The sequence below is a fragment of the Eubalaena glacialis genome, chromosome 2 (genome assembly GCF_028564815.1).
Source record: "Eubalaena glacialis isolate mEubGla1 chromosome 2, mEubGla1.1.hap2.+ XY, whole genome shotgun sequence".
NCBI classification, from domain to species: domain Eukaryota; kingdom Metazoa; phylum Chordata; class Mammalia; order Artiodactyla; family Balaenidae; genus Eubalaena; species Eubalaena glacialis.
The window spans coordinates 73097430-73122549 of record NC_083717.1 but is presented as its reverse complement, the minus strand read 5'-3'; the positions used below and the strand labels follow the sequence as shown (position 1 = coordinate 73122549).

Here is a 25120-nt window from a genome sequence, read left to right as displayed (position 1 = left end):
TGTCTTTCTCTGACTTATTTCAGTTAGCATAATGCCTTTGATGTCCATTCATGTTGTCGAAAGTGGCAAGATTTCATTCTTATTTATGGCTGAATAATATTCCATTGTGTATATGTACCACATTTTCTTTATCCATTCATCCATCGATGGACACTTGGGTTTTTTCCTTGTCTTGGCTCTTATAAATAGTGCTACAGTGAACATGGGGGCACATATATCTTTTTGAGTTAGTGTTTTCATTTTCTTTGAATAAATACCCAAAAGTAAAATTGTGGGATCACATGGTAGTTCTATGTTTAATGTTTTGAGGAACCTCCATACTGTTTTTCATATAGGGCTGCACCAATTTTTATTCCCACCAAAGGTGCGTAAGGGTTCACTTTCCTCTACATCTTTGCCAACACTTGTTACTTCATTTTGATAATTAACATTCTGACAGATGTAAGGTGATATCTCATTGTGGTTTTGATTTGCATTTCCCTGACAATTATGTGGAGCATATTTGCATGTGCCTGTTGGCCATCTCTGTATCTTTTTTGGAAAAATATCCATTGAGGTATTCTTCCCATTTTTAAAATCAGATTTTTTTTTTTTTTGCTATTGAGTTGTATGAGTTCTTTATATGTTTACCAGATATATGATTTGCAAATATCAATATTTTCTCCCATTCAGTAGATTGCCTTTTCATTTTGTTGGTGGTTTCCTTTCCTGTGCAGAAACTTTTTAGTTTGATATAGTCTCACTTGTTTATTTTTGCTTTTGTTTCTTGTGCTTTTGGTGTCAGATTCATTGCCAAGACCCAAGACCTATGTCAGGGAAGTGACCAGCTATATTTTCTTCTAGGGGTTTCAGGTCTTACATTCAGGTCTTATATATAATCCATTTTGAGTTAATTTTTGTGTATAGTGTACGATAATGGTCCAGTTTGATTCTTTTGCATGTGGCTGTCCAGTTTTCTCAACACCATTTATTGAACAGACTGGTCTTTCCCCATTGTATATTCTTGGCTCCTTTGTCATAAACTAATTGATCATATATGAATGGGTTTATTTCTGGACTATCTATTCCATTAATCTATGTGTCTTTTTTTATGCCATTACCATACTGTTTTAATTACTGTTGCTTTGTGATATAGTTTGAAATCAGAAAACATTATGCCTCCAGTTTTGTTCTTCTTTCTCAAAATTGCTTTGGCTATTTGGGATCTTTTATGGTTCCATACAAATTTTAGGATTGTTTGTTCATTTTCTATGAAAAATGCCATTTTAATTTTTTTTTTTTTTGGCTGCATTGGGTCTTCGTTGCTGCGCACAGGCTTTCTTTAGTCGCAGTGAGCAGGGGCTACTCTTCATTGCGGTGTGCAGGCTTCTCATTGTGGTGGCTTCTCTTGTTGTGGAGCACGGGCTCTAGACGTGCAGGCTTCAATAGTCGTGGCACGTGGACTCAGTAGTTGTGGCTCGTGGGCTCTAGAGCGCAGGCTCAGTAGTTGTGGTGCACAGGCTTAACTGCTCCATGGCATGTGAGATCTTCCCGGACCAGGGCTTGAACCCGTGTCCCCTGCATTGGCAGGCGGATTCTTAACCACTGCGCCACCAGGGAAGCCCCCATTTTAATTTTGATAAGAATTGCATTGAATTGCATACTGGTTTTGGTAGTGTTTTATACTACTAAACTACTATTTTAACAATATTCTTCTAATCCATGAGCACAGAATATCTTTTCATTTATTTGTGCCTTCTTCAGTTTCTTTCTTTGGTGTCTTGTAGTTTTCAATATACAGGTCTTTCACCTCCTTGGTTAAATTTATTCCTAGGTATTCCGTTCTTTTTGATGCAATTGTAAATGGGATTGTTTTCTTAATTTCTCTTTCTGATGTTTGTTGTTAGTGTATAGACACACAATAGATTTTTGTTTATTGATTTTGTATCCTGCAAGTTTGCTGAATTCATTTATTCTAATTTTTTTTTTTTATGGAGTCATCAGGGTTTTCTACATATAATATCATGTCATCTGCAAATTGTGACAGTTTTACTTCTTTCCAGTTTGGATGACTTTTATTTCTTGTCTAAAGCTTTTAGCTTTTCACCTTTGAATATGATGTTAGCTATTGACTTGTTGTATGTGGACTTTATTATATTGAGGTATGTTCTCTCTATACCCACTCTATTGAGAGTTTTTATCATAAACGGTTGTTGAATTTTGTCAAATGCTTTTTCTGCATTTATTAAGATGACTATATGATTTTTACCCTTCATTTTGTAAATGTGGTGTATCACATTGACTGATATGTGGATGTTGAACCATCCTTGCATCCCTGGAATAAATGCCACTTGATCATGGTATGTGATACTCTTACTGTATTGTTGAGTTCGGTTTGCTGATATTTTGTTGAGGATTTTTGCATCTGTGTTCATCAGGGATATTGTCCTGTAATTTTATTTTCTTGTGGCATCCTTGCCTGGTTTTGGTATCAGAGTAATTTTGGCCTCATAAAATGAGTTTGGAAGTGTTTCCTCCTCTTCTATTTTTTTGAGCATTCTTTGCAGTGTTTCCTTTTTTTTGTAGTCTGAAAACCTATGGGTTATATTTTCTCCGTCTTCCACACCCCCTGACATTTCCTCTCTGCCTATAGGTGTCCTTGGTGCTATCAGCTCTCCAAGCTGGGAACAAGGGGACCCAGGCATGTATCACAGCTGCCACTGCTGTGTCTGGGATCATCGCCGACCTGGACACCACCATCATGTTTGCGACTGCAGGGACCCTGAACGCAGAGAACAACGAGACCTTCGCAGACCACAGGTATGGGAGTGAAGGCTGTCCTGTGGGCTCCTGGATGGGGAGAGGTTCAGTATGGCCTGATGGACTTTGGAGATGCTGCCCTAGAGCCAGAAATGTGGTTATCCATTTTGATTTCAACAGGACGCTCAAGTGGGGGAAGTGACCCACGTAATCAAAATAAGTGCCTTTTCTCAACTGCGAACAGAGTTGTGTTCCAGCTTTGCCTCTCACAGCCTAAATCCAGTCTGCTCCAGCAGAGGATAGCTTTTTGATCTTTTTGCTTTCTAAGCTAAAAAGCTGTGCCCCTGATGTTTTCACCATCCCTCGTAGGACTGGTAGTGGCCCAGGCAGGCATGTAGCTCTTACCTAAGTGAACAGTGAAGCTCCGAGCCTGCTGTCTCTCCCGGGCTCTTTAGACTCTTGAGACTCTGCTTCAGAGGCTGGTACCAGGGTCTCCATTTGCTGCTGGAGACCCCAAATATCCTCGCCACATGTCCAGCACCTTTCTTCCTCTCTCTTCAGCCCCAGGACTGGGCAGGGGAGGAGATTCCCAGTGCCCTGTCACCCCTTCCAGAACCCAGCCCCTGGGGCTGTGATGTCCAGGGCAAGGTCCCCTGACCCATGTGTCCTCACACGTTCCTGTAACTATGACGTATTTTCAGGGATAGTAGGAACCCCAAGGAAGAAGCTACAGGGCGGGGGGAAGGGGGCCAAACTGATGAGCCTGAATCTTTAATTGAAGCTTTACCATTAATCAACTATGTGAATTCTGGGCTGACTTTCCTCTCCTCTCTCCTAATTCTCTTACATGGAAGATGAGAGCCTCCTGTTAAGGGAGGAGAAACGCATCACCTCTCTTCTTCAACGCCCTTTAACAAAAGCCCCTAGAAGGGTTTCTTTTCCTCCTAACTACCAGTGACCAAGCTCTGCCCTTTGTCTCTCCTCCTCCCCATGCTCTCCCGCCTTTCTCAGGGAGAACATTCTGAAGACAGCCAAGGCCTTGGTGGAAGACACGAAATTGCTGGTTTCGGGGGCTGCATCCACTCCAGACAAGCTGGCCCAGGCAGCCCAGTCCTCGGCAGCCACCATCACCCAGCTCGCCGAGGTGGTCAAGCTGGGGGCCGCCAGCCTGGGCTCTGACGACCCCGAGACCCAGGTAGGTACAGGCGGGCCTCGTGGTCCCACAGACACTGTGCGCCAGGCCTCAGAAGAAAGCAAAGGCAAAATAGGAACTTTGGGAGTGGACAACATGTGCACGGGTGCGTCTGTGCTTTGGGGACTGGTAGGAAGCAGTTATCTAGGCAGGATAGTGGCATGGACTGTGGTGTGGCCGTGGCTATGGAGATAAGCCAGAAGATTTGAGAGGAGTCTGTAAAGAAGACTCAGCCAGGGGGCTTCCCTGGTGGCGCAGTGGTTGAGAATCTGCCTGCCAATGCAGGGGACACGGGTTCGAGCCCTGGTCTGGGAAGATCCCACATGCCGCGGAGCAACTAGGCCCGTGAGCCACGACTACTGAGCCTGCGCGTCTGGAGCCCGTGCTCCGCAACAAGAGAGGCCGCGATAGTGAGAGGCCCGCGCACCGCGATGAAGAGTGGCCCCCGCTCGCCGCAACTAGAGAAAGCCCTCACACAGAACGAAGACCCAACACAGCCAAAAATAAATAAATAAATTAAATTTTAAAAAAAAAAGACTCAGCAGGGCTTGGTAAACGATTGGACGCAGTGAGCGTTGGAGATGAGGGAGATGGGGGAGGCCGGGATGACTGCGCGTTTCAGGCTAGGTCAGTGAATGGGCAGTGGCTCCATGTACCCAGCTGGGGCTCCCTGGAGGGAGGGCTGCCCCAGGCGGAGATGCAGGTGAGTTCGGTTTGCAGCATGTTGCATTGGATGTTCCAGAGAGACACTCAGGTAGAACAAGTGTGTAGGCTTGAGCCTGCTCAGTTTGGGAGATGTGGATGTAGGGGTTATTGGCCGACAGACAGTGACTGCAACCACCGTCTGTGGAAGGAAGAGGAGAAGGGATCAAGGCGGAGCTGAGGAATCCACTATTGAGGACCATCTTCAGGAGAAAGAGATGCCTAAGGAGACTGAGAAGCAGCTGGTAGAAGGAAAGCCAGGGGCCTGATGTTAAGAGGAAGGAGTGCAGCAACCCACCAGAGATGCAGCCAAGGCAGCAAGAAAGACAAAGGTCTGAGAGCCAGGCCCAGGGCCGTGGAGGGCAGTGGCCACCCAGCCAGGGCTGTAAGTGAGCAGTGGCCAGATGCGGGTGAAGGAAGGAAGCCAGTGTGTATAGATGCCCCACTTGAAACGTTTGGCTCTGAAGGGGAGGGGAGAGAGGAGCTGAGGGGCAGGGAAGGGCTCCACGCTCTGTGACTCTCTGCTTTGGATTTAGCCACTTCACTGCCATTGCCTACCTGGTCCTTGGTTCCCCAGCCTAGACCATCAGCTCCTCAAGGACAGGAATCATAGTTTATTGATCTTTGAAACCTACACACCAAGCACTGCTCCCACACATCGTAGATACCCAGCAAAGCAGTTCAGCTCTTGCTGAACTAACAGCCAACCGTGGCCGTTATTGATGGATTCTCCCCATTCCCGAGTGCAAAACTTAAAAATCCCTCTGCCATTTCAACCCCAGTGTGGTAAACACTTCAGTTTTCACTGCTTAAACCATACTCAGTAAACGAGCCTGTTCAGCCCATTTGGACAACACTGGAGAGAGAACCTCCTACCATCCAGCGCCAGGGTTGACGACAACTACTGTTCTGGTGAGCACAGGGCCACGAGCTTTGCTCCCACACGGCTGTGACCCTTCCCTTCCTGATGTCCTCTGCTGGAGCGGAGCTCCGTAAAGGAAACATTCCGTCTGTTGGCTTTTTACTCCTTCTGCTGACTTTCTCTTTGATAACATCAGAGCTCAGATTGGCTGCCTCCGGAATGCGAAGCACTCACAGAAGTCTCTGCCTGGGTATTGTTCTTATCCCCACGGAGGAAGGAAGGAAAAGCTAGAAAACGCATCAGTGGGGATGGAACCCACACTTTCCCCTAGTCCAGCTCAACTTGGAATGAATCAGCTGGGAGAATTTAAATCTTTGAATACAGAGAAACGTATTGAATTGCTTAGAGGCTTAAACTCCCAAATGGTCTAGATGTCCTAGGGCCCAACTTCTTTTGAGACCGCCAGTGGGAGATGTCCTCTCAGAAAAGTGTGCCCACTCACTGGTCGCTGTGCAGTGACACGGGATGGGACAGTGTACGCCAGGTGTCGGCAGCACACCTGCCCGCTGCGCCTCCCCGTGGTGGTCCCCACCGTTAGCCCCCCCTTCACGAGCCCCGTCACAGCCCGAGCTGCCCTGTGGTTTCAGAGGTTGACAGAGATCCCGTGCACCCTGTGGGTGAGAAGCCACGGGATGGAGACGGGGAGGGTTGGGAGGCTGGGCAGTCATGGTGTGGCTGTGCTTGCAGGTTCTGGGACGCTAGAGTTTCTAAGACGTTTTCACGTCCATTATTCAGTTCATCCTGCCAGCAGTGCGGTAAATGGGCAGGGCTGGCACTGCTCACCCCATTTGTAGATGAGGAGCCAGGGCCATAGAGCGTAATACAGTGTAGAGGTGAAGACCGTGGCCCTTGTGATCACACTGACCAGAGTCTGAATCCCAACCTTGCCATTCCCAGCCTCTGCCAGTGTGGACACGAGCAACGTAGTTCCCACTCAAAGTGGCAGTGATGAGGGTTAAATAAGATAATGCGCATTGTGCTTGGCTCAGCATCTGGAACATTGCCCTCAACGAAGGGAAGTTGTTGTTTTAGAAGTAGGAGTTGTTATTGTAGCTGCTGGACCCAGAAAACTTAAATGTAATACCCAATATCATGTAATTCCTAAATATGCCTGGTATTTGAGATTCCAAGTCTAACACACAGAAGAAGTGGCCCGTGGTGTCTGTTCAGTTAGAAGAGTGAAGATACTGTGTTCCATCCAGTGTTACATGGGTACACATCTGTATATTCACTCATTCCGTGAGTATTTGCTGAGGGCCCACTACACGCCAGGTCCTGTCCTGAGTGCAAAATACAACAGACAGAAGACCAGGCCAGCCCTCCTACAGCTTCCATCCAAGTCGAGGAAGAAGACAGATGGTGTATAAGTGAATAAATAATAAAGTAATTCCACATACTGCTAAGTGCTATAAATAAAACAGGGCAAGCTGAGGGAGTTTCAGTGGGGGTGGGCTTATAGCTAGAGTGGTCAGGAAGGGTCTCTGAGGACATGACATTTGAGCTGAGACCTGAAGGATGAGAAAAGCCGGGTTCCAAGCAGAGAGGGGAACAAGAGCAGAGGCCCTGAGGTTGGAACGAGGGAGGATTTCCTATAGGGAAGAAACACAGACCCACATGCCTATAACATGCTGAGTGAGTCAGGATCCCAGGAACCAAGTCTGGGGACGCAGGTGGGCTGCCACGGAGGCCTTGCAAGCCAGGGCAGAAGGCTTGCATTTTGTTCTCAGTGGTCTTGGTGACCAGTTCCGGGCACAGGTGCGTGGCATGGCGTCTCGGGGTGTCTGCTTAGCTGCCCTCATCCTTTCATAGGCAGCTTGTCAGCAGAGCCGCCAGCTAGGCGGTGTTTCTGAATATGCTAAATCTACCGGGGCCCCGCTTTCTGGCTCAGCATCTGACTCCCTTAGGGAGCTTCTTCAAGTCTGCAATCTGGTTTTCCACCCAGCCTCGCATCAGAGTCTCCAAGGGTGGTTCCTGGGGATTCTCCTGTGCTGCAGGCTTGGGAGCTGCTGATGGAGAGCCCTGCTCTTGGGCTGTGTGCTCTGGGTGCAGCCTGCTCACCTGGGCCCATGCTCTCTTTCAGGTGGTGTTGATCAATGCCATCAAAGACGTGGCTAAGGCCCTCTCAGATCTCATTGGTGCTACCAAGGGAGCTGCCAGCAAGCCTGCCGATGACCCCTCCATGTACCAGCTCAAGGGGGCCGCCAAGGTAGAGTGGAGCCCCAATTAGGGGCAAGCGTACCAGGGGTGCTGCAGTGAGAGATGCACACTCAAGAGTATTGGAGGATGTGCATCTGAGCTCCTTTCTCACTTAGAGGTGCTGGTACTCGTGGCATTAGATCCGGAACTAAAAGGAGGAATGGGACCTCAGTGCACTCCCTGTTTTCTCTTGACATCTCTTCCCGTGCAGGTGATGGTGACCAATGTCACCTCCCTCCTCAAGACCGTGAAGGCGGTGGAGGACGAGGCCACCCGGGGCACACGGGCACTTGAGGCCACCATCGAGTACATGAAGCAGGAGCTCACGGTAAGGAACCACCAGTCACCTCCCTCAGGGTCCACATCCAGCAGCTGACCCCAGTGCAACTTCTCTGAGACTTCTAGCATAAAGAGGTTTTACCTGGAACACCTGAGTTAGGGAGGCCCACTTGCCTGCCTGCTGGTACGTTTGTATCATGGAGACCCCATGTGAAACTGACCTCGGAGTTTGGCTAGGATCAATTTGTCATTGTAATTAAATGAATTAATGTATGGCTTGGGACCATTCAGGTTTAATTCCACTAAAATTGCAGCGTGAAACGAAAGTGCTACAGAAGAGTCCTGGTAAAGGGAAAATTCAGTGTAGCCGCTTGCCCTCGCCTTGAGTTTAAATGGTGTGTACACTGTGCAGCCACGTAGCCCCTCCTGATTCCCGTTGCCACCGGCAACACTCACACTGCTGCACACGTACGGATTTGGGAGTCTGAGGTTGGCTGTTAGGAAAACCTGGATGCCTTTACCTGGGACACTTCCCTCTAACGTCAGGCTTCCTTCTGTGTGAGGTGTCTGATCTCAGAGACGCTGACCCCATGTTCGCTCTTACCTTGTTCCACCGTTGCAGAGCGAGGGTGTCCTGGTGAAACTGTGATGGTCTCCTGTTCTTTTGATCCCGAGACAATTGTGGATTGAATCATCCTTATCCCTAGAAATAGAAATATGCTAAAAATGAGTAGTTTCAAACTGAGATTTCTTTTTAATAGGAGGTCTGATCACAGATTCAGCTTCTCTTTTGGAAGGAGGCGTCTTTAGAGGGTCACCTGTGAGGGCCACAAGCCGCTGAAGGGCAGCAGTAGAGACAAGCAATTCTGTTGGGTTTTGCTGGTGGAGGCTTGGGTTCTCTTGTCCTGTTTTTAATGAATCCAACCTTGGTTGGTGTTGTGCTTAGTTCTCAACACGGAGAAGAAACTAAAAAATACAGGCCTTAAGGCTGCTGCCTGGCGCTAACCTGCTTGCACGGGCTGGGGGTTTCTTACCAAAAGTCTGGACACACATTCTGACAGGTGTGGGTGGGCCTAATGGTGGCAATGGAAGCGATTTGAAATTTGGAGCTTTCTTGGGAAATTACAGACACATGGTCGACCTAAGTATACCGATGTGGTTTAGAATTGACCCAGACTGTGCATTTTCATGGACACAGGAGGTTTCCAAAGGAGCATGTGTCCCAAGGCCCACGTTAGTGTGGAGAGCTCTGTCCGTGTTCATTCCACTGTAGCATTCAGGGGTGGTCCTGGGCGGCCTGACGGTAGCTGTTCATTTTTAGGGGAGTAGTGATGTTTAACAGTGGTTGGCACATGGCAGGGATGCTGGCTGGGTCCTCCTTTCTGCTTCCAGGAAGACTTCCCTGCTGGAACGTGGCTGCCTAGGGCAGAAGACAGAGCAGCCCCACCTGGTTTGGGAGTCCTCATGTACAGGGACAGCCAGGGCACCCATCACTCATGGTAGAACCATGGCAGATGGGCTGGAAGCAGAAACGGCTGGCTTGACTGGCAGGTGGAACTTTAAAGTGAGATATTCACTTACCATGGCTAATTTATTTCAGCTTCTCTAAAGGTGTGTGTGTGTGTTGTTAAATAATTCACAGTGTCACCGCGGCACAGTCGACCTGAACACCTCCACACAATTAGGCAGTTATATTTGTAAGAAAGGCTAAGAATAGAAGAAACTGAATGCTTCATTTCCCCCAGCCCCACACCCTCTTAAAGAGAGAGAGCTGAGTCCAGAGCAATGCATCCAGGTCAGTCCTGCCCTGGAACCAGCATCTGGGCTGCGGAGTTTCCGGGAACTACCGAAGCATGAGCAGGAATGGGCCAGGAGAACTGGGAAGCCGCACAATGCCCCCCACCCCGCCCCGGTGGAGGGGGGTAACGAATACACGTTGAGTGTCAGTTTCCGAAGGCAAACAAGTTAATGCTGTGGATCGTTCTCCCTCCCCACGTTGTCCCCATGAATACCGAGTACAGGTGTGTGAGGCTTATCCACGCCGGAATCTTGAAAGCAAGAATGATATTACTGTACTCAGATTTCTAATTTCCTGCCATTTGACGGTTTCTTCCCGTGGCTGGCTCGGTTTTCAGACACTGAGCCGCAGCCGGTAAGGGAGGCGTAAGTTATTTCTGTCCTTCCCTTTTTGATTTTTTCAGCACTTCGATTTCTAACTTCCAGGTATTCCAGTCCAAAGAGGTACCTGAAAAGACATCATCACCTGAAGAATCCATCAGGATGACCAAAGGCATCACCATGGCAACAGCCAAAGCCGTGGCAGCCGGGAACTCGTGTCGACAGGAGGACGTGATTGCCACCGCCAACCTGAGCCGGAAGGCCGTGTCAGATATGTTGACAGCTTGCAAGGTAAAGGCCTTGGCGTTGTTTGGGGTGGGTAGGGTAGTGTTCGGTCACGGTTGAGCTGTTGGGTTCAGTTTGGAGAGGGGGAGGGGCTGGCCACGTGTAGAAGGAAGCCGCTCGGTACCTTAACCTGTGTGTGTAATAGGCTACGCGGGAAGGCAGGTGTGCCCGTCAGCCCCTGGGAGGTGACTCTCCGGGGGCAGTTTTGTGTCTGAGAGGGCATGGAGTAGGCCTGCTGACTGACCCTCCCACTTTACCTCTCAGTTCTTCCTAAATAGGCGGGACACCTTCTTTCAGGGGCTGTAGTGGAGGCCTCTCTGGCAGTAGTAAAGCGGGCCTGTGGCATTTTGTTCCAGGCCCTTCAAAGGAAAACCACACCCCTCGTCAGCCTGCACCCTTTCCTGCTTCCATAGGTCAGCAGCCATTCTGCGCCCGGAGGGGTGTTGCCATAATTGGGTGAGGCAGTGAGTGAGAGGAACCAAACAGAATGTCAGGGATCTGCCTTTTTGCTCTCTGTGCCAGACGTCTTGGAGCAGCTTTTCTGATCCTTGGGGAGACGGCGGGGGCCACTGCCCTAAGCCGGTGCTCATGGAAGGAGCTGGGGAGACCTGAGCTTTATGACCTTCCCTTTATTTTTGATCTGTTAAGCCAGAGAGCCATAAGAGCCTCCCATTGAGCACCTCCACCCCAGCCCTCCACCCTTCTAGGGACAGCTGTGGCCCAGGGACCCTGACTTCTGCTCCGTGATGGATCGATGGCCCCCCTGCCGTGGTGGGCAGATGGGGCTGAGCCACAGAAAGGGAAGAACAGCTGTTGCAGCTCGATGTCCTCAGCAACAGGGCCCTTCTTTGTGGTGCAGTGAGTTGTGGGGAGAGCTGGTGCGGGGTCGGACGATGGCCTCTCGGGTTCCTTGGCAAGGGTAGGGTGGGCTGGGGTCCCTGGGCAGAGGCAGGGTGAGGCAGCCAGGCTGAAGGGCTGGGTGTGGGAGAAAGCGCCGCATTTCCTGGTCTCCTGGGTGTGGGGGAGGGTAGAGCATGGGGAACAGGGGTAGGCGGGGGGGGGGTTAGGGGGGGGAGCAGAGGGTGGCAAGAGGGTCGGGCCACTGTCCTGAGGACCGAGTGCGCTGGGCCGGGGAGTTTAGACTCTCCTGAGGCCACAAGTACAGTTTTGATGCGCTCAGTGGGATCTGCCCTGGCAGAAGCGATAATTCCCCGAAGGGGTTAAGGCCTCCATCAGAACAGTATTTTCCAGGGACGTCCCTGGCGGTCCAGTGGCGAAGACATGGCCCTCCAGTGCTGGGGGTGCGGGTTCAATCTCTGGTCAGGGAGCTAAGATCCCACATGCCACGGGGCCAAAAAGCAAAACATGAAAAACAGAAGCAATATTGTAACAAATTCAATAAAGACTTTAAAAATGGTCTGCATCAAAAACAACCAAAAAGCTCTTTAAAAAAAAAAAAAGAACAGTATTTACCAGCCAGATATGGCCTAAAGGCCACCATGGTGTATATGCAGGGCACCTCATAGTTTTGGAAGGGCTGGCGTGTATGTTCTGTCGTCCGATCCTAGATGGGAAGGGTAAAGGAATTCTCCTAATGTGATGGATGATGAAACAGGCTTGGAGAGGTGAAGTGGCATGACCAAGGTCACACAGCTGTTGTACTTACAATCAGAACCAGAACTGAAATCGTGTCTTCTGAGTTCCGGGCTAGTCTGTTTCTGCTGCCCGTGGCCTCCCAGCCATAGAGCTCGAGGTCGCTGTGGTTGATGAGTGATGGGTACTTTTGTCTCCACGTTATAGACGTGAAATGAAAGGGGGAAATGGAAGGCAGCTGTGATTTTCAAGTCTCTCCCCTCACACACGTTCCCGTTTTCAGGGGAGGAGGTTAAAGATTAAAGGACCGGTGCCGTTTGCCCAGCCTCAGGTCCTCGCTGTTATCCCACCCTAGATCAGGCCATCCTGATTTTGCAGGACAAAATAACAGCCAGAGCTTCACACGCCAACACCAGACTTGATGACAAGAGTCACTGCTGAGCCCTGAGACTCCTGTTAGGATAGGACTTACTGACACTTATGTTGCCTTTGGTCTCCTGTATTCCCATCCCTTCACAGAAAGGAAACGAGGCAGCTTGCCAGAAAGGGCACGAGGCAGCTTGCCAGAAAGGGCATGCAATGAGAACATATAGAAAGCCAGGGATGCCTACTGGTGGGTCAAGAAGGAACCCTCTGTGCCAAGCAGAGCGCCACGTGGCCATATTTGAACACCACCTTTGGGGCTGAGCAGGGCAGAAACGGAGGCGCAGTAGGTCCCATACTGACTCATCAGAGACAGGATTACGCTAATTGCTCCGGTGGGGATGCAGACTTCCCTACACCCTAAGGTTATTCTCGTGTCTGTTTCTTTCTGGTCTTCCTTTCATGTCCATATGTCTATGTCAGATACAATTTCTTTTTTTTTTAATGCTTTTTTTTTTTAATTTATTTATTTATTTGGCTATGTTGGGTCTTCATTTCTGTGCGAGGGCTTTCTCTAGTTGCAGCAAGCAGGGGCCACTCTTCATCGCGGTGCGCGGGCCTCTCACTATCGTGGCCTCTCTTGTTGCGGAGCACAGGCTCCAGATGCGCAGGCTCAGTAGTTGTGGCTCATGGGCCTAGTCGCTCCGCGGCGTGTGGGATCTTCCCAGACCAGGGCTCGAACCCGTGTCCCCTGCATTAGCAGGCAGATTCTCAACCACTGCGCCACCAGGGAAGCCCCTCAGATACAATTTTATATCTCTGATTACAATTAATGTTACATGACTGTTTCTGTGTTACTAGCAGTCATTATAACTGACTCTTTATTGACCACAAAATACTCTGGTAATGAATATACTCTTTCCCCCACTATCAGATGCTTAGATTGTCTGCAGTTTTCTTAAATCATCAACTTTACTGCAGTGAACATCTTTGGGTGTATCCGTTTTTCCTATGCTTTGGATGATATCCTTAGGCAGGCTCCCAGAAGTAGAATTAGAATGTCACACCATTTGACCTCCTGATTATTGCTCGATTGCCCTCCCCAAGGGATCTACCAGGTTAGAGCCACCAGCCGTGACCAGCAGCTCCCGCACAGCTCTCAAGGAGGGCCTTGCATGTTACCTACTGGAGGAGCATCATAGCCCTTGTCTTCCCCCAGTGGTGTCTCGTCGAACCAGACATGGGCTCTGTCCTCACACTTGGAGACATGGGGCGAGGCTGATTAAAACGCAGGAGGGGTTAAAGGCCTGGCCCGTTAGTCCTCAGATGAATACAGCCAGGCTCATAAATGACAGATATTGGCCACTCGAATTATCCCCACCCCTCTTGGGGTGGTTTGTGGGGTCAGGTAAGCGGAAATTTCCCGGGTGTTGCCCTAACAGCCCCCAGTCCTGGGGAGAGGGATTTGACTGGAGGGAGCATGGAGGTGGGTCACGCTTCCCCTTCTGCCTTGACCTTTTATCCTAATGTGTAATTTGTATTTGTCCTGACTTGTGATTTATTTGCAGTTTTCTATTTTTTGTATTCTTGTAAGCCCCCTCGAGTTCTTTCCAGAGTGAGGTTGTAGAAGGAGGAAAGGCTAAATGGGTAGGGTTGCCAGACTGAGCAAATAAAAAACAGGCTGCCCCATACTTATGCTACAAGTTTTCATTGTTTATTCGAAACTCAAATGTAACTGGACGTTCTGTAGTTCATCTGGCAGCCCTGTGAATGGGCGTACCATCTGAAATGATAGCTCACAAATGACTCAAGTCGGCAGGTCCCAAGTACAAGAACAAAGGGCCAGATGCTATGTTAACTGTATGTCCTGGTCTGCTTATCTCAACGTGTATAATGCGAGATGAGTTATTTATGGCACCTCTGAGGGTGCTGGGGGGCTCGCTCTCTGAAGGTTCCCAGGAGCCAGTGAGCCTTGGTCGGGAGACTCACTGTGACTGCAGTGTGATCAGGTCACAGAGTGCGGACCTGGGCGTGATAAGCATGTGAGCAGAGAGGGCTCTTCAGGATGCTTCATGCTGCAGGAGAGAGGGAGGCTGATCCTGGGATGGTACTGCCTCTGCTGTAAGCCCCAGTTATGAGTCTTTCCTGGGCTTTTTAGCACACGTGGAATTTCTTACCTTTCAATAAAAGATGGGGGGGGCATGAGGAGAAAGGAAGGAAAGAGGGGCCAGATTCACTTGCTTTTTTCTGGCCTCTGGGCACTAGAAAAAGCAAGACACAAAGTGTTGTCAGAGAACCTGCAGTGCAGACAGGTGGGAGGTATCAGGAGAATGTGGAGGAGAGCCCCTCCTCTCTCCAGGGAGGCAGGGAAGGTTTCTCAGAGAGGTCACTGAAGGTAAAACAGGAGGAGTTCCAGAATCGACGTCTCCTGCCTCTGGGTCTTGGGCTACACAGCACTGCTGGGCAAGTGACCCCACCTGGCTGCCTGGTCCACTTGCCAGCTGGCTCTTCCTGTTTTAAGATGTCGACGTTCCTTTCTCTCTCCAGCAAGCATCCTATCACCCCGAGGTCAGTGAGGAGGTGCGCACCAGAGCCTTGCGGTACGGGACGGAGTGCACCCTCGGCTACCTGGACCTTCTGGAGCACGTCTTGGTGGTGAGGAGGGGCATGGGCCAGGCCAGGGCTGGGGAAGAGCTGATCCGGGTGCAGAGCATCCTTTCCTCGGGAAAACCCCTCTTAGAGCATCGCGCAGGCTCCCTTGCGAGGCTGGGACTGGATTGAGCTGAAAAGCCTCTCTCATCACACTGCCCCAGCACACAAGATACAGGTGTAGTCTGGAGGGAGGTGCAGTTCGAATCCAGAAGAGCCTGGCTGTCTCGTTGCACCAAAGAGGCAAGGCTAGTGTGGAAGAGCGGTGGGTAAGCAGAGTGAGAGGCGAAGCAGGTGGGACACACAGAGCCACCACTGAAAAAAGATCAGGAGGTCCGGCCAGGAAAAACCCCAGTCCATCCTGCAAGGGCCAGGAAGGCTCCTAGAAGAGCCAGACCAGCATCCGTGACAAGTTAGAAACATCACCAGTGCTACAGGAGACCTACTAGCCTCTTGTGATTTCCCCCAGTCCTCGAACCAGTGGCTTAGACCACATTGAGAATGTGTCCAGTTCCGTTTGTCTGATGACCTTCGAACCTGCCGTGCCCACATGGAGCTGGGTTAATGTGGTGTACATCTGTCCCTGTCTAATCCTGGGAGCCACGTTTAAAACTGGGGAGTTCTGGGAGAGAGCTTGTTCAGGAGTCAGAGACATCCCAGAAGAGACTTGATGATGTCTCACCCCCTTCACTGCCCTTGCTCCTTCCTAAACCTAAAAGAAGAAGATCCAACAGGGCACTTTCAGGTACACAACACGTGTACCTCAAAGATTATTAAGCCTTTCATTTACTCTGCATTGACATTTATCTCTTTTTGTGTGACCATGTGAGGCTAGCAGGGCAAGGGAATGATGCAAGACCCAAAGAAGTGTGGCCCCTTGGTTGAGGTCACCCAGCTACTAATGACAGACCTGGGACCAGGTCCCAGCTCTACTCATTCTAGCATTTCACTGCCTTCTCCTTAAACTTAAATTACTTTCTGATGTTAAGCATTTCAGGTCTTTTAAGGGAACATTACTTTTATTCTTCGCCCAGGTAACCGTGGTCATTGCAAAAGAATATCTTTTGTGAGAGTGGCCAGTCTGGGGTTACTGACATTGGGCTCCCAAAGCCTGAACGCTTGTGAGTAGAAACCAGTGTATGGCTCGTGGGCCAAGGAGAGAACACCTTGGCCAGTCAGCGTTTGCAGACACGAGCCTCCCCAGCCAAGCCAGCTTGTCTGTGTTGGGATATGAGGTGTTCAGCCCGTGAGCATGCATAGCAGGAAATTTAGCGTAAGGAGAATGAAGCCAGCAAGGCTTCCACAAGGTATCTTTTTCTTGATGGGACCATCTATTCTAGGCACATGGAATCTTGTTACATCCGAACATTCGAAAGCATAGTGGAAAGCATGATGGCTTAGGTTTAGAATGCTTGAATTCAAATCCTGGCTCTGCCAAGTAAATAGTTGCATTACCACTGTCTTATCTGGGCTTCAGTTTGCTCAGATGTTAGGCCGCTGATTAAGGATTAAGTGAGGCTGCGGGGAGTCCGGGGCTGCGGCTGAGCTCACTCTGCTGCACGCTTCGTTAAATCCTCCCGGAAGGTGCCGGTCCTGGCTGAGCAGAGGTGCAGGGCTGCGGCAGCAGTGCCCTCCTAGCTTCCCAAGTGGGGGCTGTCCCCCAGCACCCATTTTTCCTTGTTTCTGTCTCTCATGCTTTGGTCTTCATCTTGTTCACTTGATACTGGCATCCTCCTATGACTCCCATGAAGGATCCTCACCTCGCCCCTTTCGTCCGGTTCCATTTCTTGGTTAAACCGTATTTTTTCCCCGCTTCTGTGTTTGTACCTGTGGCGCCAGTGTCGGTAGGTGCAGGCCCCTGCACACATTGGCTCTTGGTGAGCCGTTTAACGAGAATGTCACTGCATCGGGGTCCACTTGCAGCGGCGCCAGATCCCCAAGCTGGGATGGAAAGGAGGCAGCAGCCTTCAAGGCGTACGGTGGAGTGAAGATCTCGGGTTTCCCTCCTCTGCACAAAGACAGCTTAGACCAGAGAGAGGAGTTCTGTCTTCATGAGGAAGGGCAGGTGCCAGCACTTGTCTTGAGAACCTTCTCCCAGGGGAGAAGGAAGAGGGAACCCTCAGAGGGTCTCCTTCTTGACCTCAAGCCACCTTTAGCCCCTGTCCCAGTATCTGGGAGCGAGGTGCTGCATCCACTAAAGCACTTCCTCTCTCCTCCTCCACTCCTCTCCATGCCCACCCCATGCTGGTGAGCAGAAGAAGACAAGGCCTCCCGAGGGGGTCGTGGGTGGGTGGTTGGCCTCTTTGCCCCAGAGGAAGCTGAGGTGTCCAGGGCCTCCGTGGGAAGGCCTTGGAGCCATTCCCAGGATACACACTCAGAGACCCCAGCTTTACAGCCACTTAATTACTGTGCCAGGCATCAGCCCTAGTGATAATCAGCAGGTTCTTCTGGAACAGGAAGAAGGGCACATACCACAGGGAGACCCCACATCACGTGTGATTTGGGAGGTTTCCTGTGGGACCAGAGGTTGGCAGTAGGGGAGCTACCACTCCCTTCTTTTCCTGGACCCAACAAGAGCCATTGCACTTTACAGCCAGGTGTGCTTCCCTGATGCATTTTCCGTTATGAGTTCTTCCTGGTATTTACTAAAGAAACAAGGCTCTGAAGTCTTATGTGTTTGCAAACCGAATTTGGTTGATTGTGTGGTGGTTGACGTGTCTGTTAAAAGCCTGCCACCTGAATTTCCTTTCATCTTCCTCTACAGTTATTGTCACTGTAACTCGTAATTATGGCAATAATATAAATATCCTGTTTCTCCATAGCTGTTTTGAGATTTACGGTGTGAAAACTGCTGGTGCTAAAACGAAATCGTTAATAGGAAGAAAAGCTAAATGACATGAAAACTTTTATACAGCATCCAGAATTTGTCTCATCTTTTACAAGAAAGAGGTTTTTCCCTCTTTATGGTGACAAGTGCTGATGGTTCATCCAAGTAGATAAGAATGAAATCGCATCAAGTATTTGTTCATATTTTTATTCTTGTCTCTTTAGAGACCTACACATACTCTTTGAAGGGTATTTTCCAATAAAAATATAGGAAGGAAACATCCAGGGGGGGATTATTATAAACATGAAAAAATACCAGTTCCTAACTGAAAATGGTAGAACCTCTGTGACAGCGTTCTGTCCCCTAAGCTGCAGACATTAGCAGTTTCCTTGGGCCTGCAGCTGAAAATAAGCTCACTCCTTCTCCAAAGCAGACTTCAAAGAAATCTGGACTAACATGAGGCTAAATACGAGGAAGATTGTTCCACATGAGAGGACCATGAGCCATAAGACCGCTTAGGACAGAGCTGGTAGAGACCCGAGAAGAAATTAGGGAAATGGAGACGCACGAATACTGAAAACTAGTGTTCACTTCTGAGGGAACTTTGACAGAATCAGAAAACGAAAACCAAATTGACAATTTAGAGAAGACATCAGATTTATGTGGAAATTACCTTTAGGGTAGAGGGAAAGAATACTAAGGTTAGCTATTTGAGGGTGGTGAATAAAAAAGCAGTTAAAGCTAGAGATTTTCATGCACACACACACACACACACAGTATGCCCCATTCTGCCCTCCTCCTCATTCACTGGTCTCTACGCATGTCATCAGATGACCACAGTACCTCCATCCTGAAAAGAAAGTCAACCGACATTGGAACTGTAACAGGAGATCTTAGGATGGTCCTCCTGGGTCATTGTAAAGCTGACTTCTCTTTGTAGTTGACCAAAGAGAATTAGTAAGATTTCTGAAAGCTGAAGAAAGGTCAGATAATTGTCCAATTTTTACAAAAGGGGAAAGAGAAAAGTAGAAATTAAGGTTTGGAGGAAGTGTCCAGCAATTTAGAGGAATAAATTGAGGTCACTTTCAGGTGGTCCAAGGAGGTTTAGCCATCTTCTTTAGGGGCTGCTTTTCTTAAATTTGGACACATGAAAACGTGGGGGAAAGTATGCTACTTTAGCCTTGTTCAGGTCAAATATCCTAGAGCCAAGGATTCTTCACCTTTTTGGGCTGGTTTGTATATTTTAGTTTTACTTTAGAAAAAATCTTAAAACAGAAAACCATATCAACATTTGCGTGTCTACCATCTATAATTAACTAATTTTGTTAAATAATATTTTGTCTTATTTGGTTCAGATCCTTATTTTGTAAGAAATCTCTCAATAATAATTTTGTGTCCTTTACCAATACCATCCTCCTTTTTTCTCTGTCTAGGCAGAAATAACTATCATGATTTCAGCTTTCTTAACCTTTCGTGGATCTTGGGCCTCCTTGAGCTAGCTAAAAGCCCATTTCCTGCCTCACCCTACCCTCATCAGAGACACATCAGCACATAAACACAAATGTCCCCTAAACTGTTAAGAGGGTTCCCAGACCCCTAGCTGGATACTTTGGGAATTTAGAAACTCCAAATCGAGAACCCCTCCTTGGGGATTTTTTTTTTTTTTAGAATCCAGTTATCAGTCTACAAACAATGGGATCTAATTTAGGCAGGACCCCGTCCTTGCTGCCCTGGGAGCTGCTTTATGAAGCTTTAGAAGTGCCTATTTGAGCAATGTTGGCCTTCTTCATTTGCTGTTGGCTGGTTTGTCATGGAGGATTTCTGCTGCAGGAGGAGAGGCAGCCACTTGGCCTCTGCAGTAACCACAGATCAATATTGCTGCTCACCCACAATACGAGGTCTTTGACAGGGTTAAAATTACCGTCGCTTCCACTAGCAGCACTTTAATTTCATTCTATCTGTTGCCTGCTATTACAAATCATGTTGACTTAATTGCAGAATAAAAATAGAACTCCTTTGCTCCTGCCTTATTTAAATAGGGTGCTTTGCCATAGGGCCGTTCCCTTTCTTAGAGCCAGAGTGTATACAGAAGTGGTTTTCTCCCTCCATCAAGGCTCATGCAGCTCAATATCAAAAAAACAACCCAATCCAAAAATGGGCAGAAGACCTAAATAGACATTTCTCCAAAGAAGATATACAGATTGCCAACAAACACATGAAAGAATGCTCAACATCATTAATCATTAGAGGAATGTAAATCAAAACTACAATGAGGTATCACCTCACACCAGTCAGAATGGCCATCATCAAAAAATCTACAAACAATAAATGCTGGAGAGGGTGTGGAGAAAAGGGAACCCTCTTGCACTGTTGGTGGGAATGTAAATTGATACAGCCACTGTGGAGAACAGTATGGAGGTTCCTTAAAAAACTAAACATAGAACTACCATATGACCCAGCAATCCCACTACTGGGCATATACCCAGAGAAAACCATAATTCAAAAAGAGTCATGTACCACAATGTTCACTGCAGCTCTATTTACAATAGCCAGGACATGGAAGCAACCTAAGTGTCCATCCACAGATGAATGGATAAAGAAGACGTGGCACATATATACAATGGAATATTACTCAGCCATAAAAAGAAACGAAATTGAGTTATTTGTAGTGAGGTGGATGGACCTAGAGTCTGTCATACAGAGTGAAGTAAGTCAGAAAGAGAAAAACAAATACCATATGCTAACACATATATATGGAATCTAAAAAAAAAAAATGGTTCTGAAGAACCTAGGGGCAGGACAGGAATAAAGACGCAGATGTAGAGAATGGACTTGAGGACAAGGAGAGGGGGAAGGGTAAGGTGGGACAAAGTGAGAGACTGGTATGGACTTACATATACTGCCAAATGTAAAATAGATAGCTAGTGGGAAGCAGCCACATAGCACAGGGAGATCAGCTCGGTGCTTTGTGACCACCTAGAGGGGTGGGATAGGGAGGGTGGGAGGGAGATGCAAGAGGGAGGGGATATGGGGATATATGTATACATACAGCTGATTCACTTTGTTATAGAGCAGAAACTAACACACCGTTGTAATGCAATTATACTCCAATAAAGATGTTAAAATAAATAATTTAATTAAATTTAAAAAAAATAAAGACAGAAGTCTTTTCACCACTCCCCTTTGATGATTTCAGTGAATCTCCCTACCACACCCTTAACTTTTGTTTCAGCTTTGTTGAGGCATAACTAACATGCAATGAACACATATTTGAAGTGTACGATTTGAGTAGTGATATCTGAATAAGTTTGTGAAAGCATCACCACAATCAAAACGATGAATATATCCGTTATTCTTCAAAATTTCCAAGCAACCACTAGTCTGCTTTTTGTTATTACAGATTTGTTTGCATTTTCCAGACTTTTATATAAAAGCAATCATCGGGCGTGTACTCTCCTTTGTCTGGCTTTTTTCACTCAGCATCAGTATTTTCAATTCCATCCACATTGTTATGTATACCAATAATTTGTCCCCTTTTATTGTTAAGTAGTATTCCACCATATGGATATGTCATAATTGTTAATCAGAACACCTGTTGATGGATATTTGGGTTGTTTCCAGGTTTGATTATTATAAATAAATCTGCTAAGAACATCCTATATAGAAGTTTTTCTGCCTATATGATTTCATTTCTCTTGGATAAATACCTACAAGTAGAATATTTATATCATAGGGTGGGTATATTTTTAACTTCTTAGGAAACTACTAAATTCTTTTTTAAAGTGGTTATTTCCACCAGCAGTATATGAGAGTTCCAATTTCTCCATGTCTTTGTTAGCACTTAGAATGGTCAGTGTTTTTAATTTTAGCCATTCTAGTGGGTATGTGGTGGTATCTTCATTTCCACCAAGGGTTAGAAGGCATTTTGTGACCAATTTGTCCACGACACTAGGAATACTCATTCCCAGGTCAGGCGAGGATTTCATTGATAGGCCACTCAAAGTGCTAATACTGGACCAGACCCTGTTAATAATAACCAAAAGCGTCTGGACCATCTGTCTTACTAGTCTGTTATGGTCCAGGAAATGGTTGCTTCTTCCCATTTCTAGAGTTATGCATTGATCTTACGGAACTATATGGTCAATCATTTCAAGTCACCTAATCATCATCAATTTTATCTGAGGCTCAGTCACACATTTGGTAATGCAAGAAACAATAATCTTGTAAAATAGGCAGAATACAAGTAATATAGCTGGTAACATTAATAAGGTCATAAGTACGTATTTAAGCTGAGAACTTCCACTAGGTGCGGCCCAGTATAGTATCTGCCCAGATCATGTAAATAGTCTATTCTGCACCAATCGCTGTCTTTAAGGAAATCATATATTGATATCGTACATAAAGTTCACCAAAGATTTCTACGTGTAAAGGTGAGTGGTGGGTCATCGTGACCCCTTGCAGGATTGAGAAAGGAATTTTATCTTCCAAGGAGTTACGTGGCTGGTGTCAGAAGAAGAAAAATTGATCTTTAAGATTGAGCAGGTATTTCTGCTATTGGGGAGGTCTGTTAACACGTAATGCAGATGCACAAGGCACACTAGAGGGGAGGGAGGAGGCCAAAGGGCAGAGGAAAAGTTTTATGTTTAAATTGTCTTACCTTAAAATGTGAATTTTTATTTCATCAGTCAGATATATTTTCTGCAGATAGTTTCTCTTAGGGTGTCACCTGTATTTTCATTTTCATAACCGTGTCTGGCGGGGGGAGACAAATGTATATTAAAAAAGAAAGAAAATGACAGCAAGGCAGAGAGTTGAGAAAACAAAAAAGTGCAGATAGAACTTGGATAAAAATGAAAGTAAACCAAAAATATGTCTTACATACAAAATATTAAACATTTAGGATGAACTGAATGTTTGTTTGCAAAGGTTATTGAATTATTTTCGGGATTATACCCCAGTGTGGGGTAGAAAATAATCTTCTCTCTACTCTGCTGAGTTCTTGCCGGAGACCTCACGTAATAAGACAGATTAACAAGAGAACAACAAAAGTTTATTCACATGGTGTACCTCATGGATAAATGGAAGATACCCAGGGGAAAAATGAGCAATTCCCAAGGTAGCCTAAGCCACCCACTTAAATACCACTTTCAGGCAAAGAAAAGAAAGGTGTATGTGGTGGGAGGAGGCTGGTTACAGGAGGTGGCCAGGAAAAGCAGGGTTAACTAGGGTAAGGTGGTTAGCAGGTTTTAGTCAGAGCCTTCATCATCGATAAGATTCTCCTGTGATTTTCACTCAGCCTTGTCTTACTGGTACAGAGAGGGAGACACCCTTACAAATGGAGATTTCTTTTATAAATGTAAATTACCCTTTCAAAAGAGTAACTTCCCTGTTTTCAGAGCATCCCCCATGTCTGATTTTTCTCAAAATAATCAACTCAAAGCAATCTGTATGCCAAAGAGGCATATTTTGGGGTGACATACTTTGCTACCCTTCACCAGCTTTCTTTGTCTTTCATTTGCCTGCCTGATTGATTCTCTTCTTGTTAACTACCTTATTGCGATATAATTGGCATATGGCAAAATTTACCCAGTTAAGGCATACAGTTTCTTGGTTTTCACTATATTTAGAGTTATACACCTATCACCATAATAATAATTTTAGAACATTTTTGTCACCCCAAAAAGAAACCTCATGCCCTTTAGCAGTCACTCCTCATTCCCTTCATCCCCACTCCTAGCCCAAGGCGAACACTAATCTTTTTCTTGTCTCTGTAGATTGCCGATTCTGGACATTTCATGTAAACAGAATCATATAGCATGTGGTCTTTTGAAATTGGCTTCTTTCACTTAGCATAATGTTTTTAAAGTTCTAAGACATAAACTTTCAAATTCCTGCTTTTTTTTTTAATTAACTTTTATTGGAGTACAGTTCCTTTACAATGTTGTGTTAGTTTCTACTGTACAGCAAAGTGTATCAGCTATACGTATACATATATCCCCTCTTTTATTGATTTCCTTCCCATTTAGGTCACCACAGAGCACTGAGTTCCCTGTGCTATACAGTAGGTTCTCATTAGTTATCTATTTTATACATAGTATCAATAGTGTATATATGTCAATCCCAGTCTCCCAGTTCATCCCACCCCCCTTCCCCCCTTGGTATCCATACGTTTGTTCTCTACGTCTGTGTCTCTATTTCTGCTTTGCAAATAAGATCATCTATACCATTTTTCTAGATTCCACATATATGCGTTAATATACGATATTTGTTTTTCTCTTTCTGACTTCACTCTATGAAAGTCTCTAGGTCCATCCACATCTCTATAAATGATGCAATTTCGTTCCTTTCTATGGCTGAGTAATATTCCATTGTATATGTGTACCCCATCTTTATTCATTCCTCTGTTGATGGGCATTTAGGTTGCTTCCATGTCCTGGCTATTGTAAATAGTGCTGCAATGAATATTGGGGTGCATGTGTCTTTTTGAATTATGGTTTTCTCTGGATATATGCCCAGTAGTGGGATTGCTGGCTTTTTAAAGTTTTAAAGCATAATTTATGTGTTTTGTCCCCTATTTAAGAAGCTAAGATCGCAAAGGTTATTCTCCTGTATTTTCTTCTACACAGTTTTAATTCTTACATTCAGGTTTATACTCCATTTCTAGTTCATCTATGCATATGGTGAGAAAAGGGTCAGGTTGTTCCAGCATCATTTGTTGAAAAAATTGTCCTCATTGAATTAAAGGTGCTTTCGCACCTTTAATGAAAATCAGTTGACTATATGTGTGAATCTAGTTCTGGACTCTTTTCTGCCCCACTGATCTGTATGTCTATGTACCAATATCATGTTGTCTTGATCACTGCTATAACTTAATAATGAGTCTTGAAATCAGGTATTCTAAAACTTACAGCTTTGTTCTTTTTCAAAATGGTTTAGCTATTCTAGGTCCTTTGTATTTTATATACATGTTGGAATCATCTTGTCAATATTTTTTTAAAAAAAACTTATTGGGATTTTGACTGGGATCGTGGGGAGATTTGGCAATAATTGATCTTAATAGTCTTCTAATCCAAGAATATGGTATATCTCTCCATTTATTTAGGTCTTCTTTAATATTTTCAACATTTGTAGTTTTTAGCATCCACATCTTGCACATCTGTTGTCAAATTTAACAGTATTTAACTTAACAGGTATTTCATGATTTTTTATGCTACTATAAATGGTATTGCTTTTTTCAAAATTTTCCATTTTTTAC

General features: G+C 46.4%; 1 protein-coding gene across 1 annotated transcript in view; it reads left to right on the top strand.

Moving 5' to 3' along the window:
• TLN2 (talin 2) overlaps positions 1–25120 on the top strand; it is a 441211-nt gene that overhangs the window by 391482 nt on the left and 24609 nt on the right. The window contains exons 47-52 of the mRNA XM_061180246.1: positions 2633–2799; positions 3751–3934; positions 7636–7761; positions 7963–8079; positions 10254–10439; positions 14937–15044. Coding sequence (XP_061036229.1) covers positions 2633–2799; positions 3751–3934; positions 7636–7761; positions 7963–8079; positions 10254–10439; positions 14937–15044 — 888 coding nt within the window. The remainder of the gene's footprint in view (positions 1–2632; positions 2800–3750; positions 3935–7635; positions 7762–7962; positions 8080–10253; positions 10440–14936; positions 15045–25120) is intronic.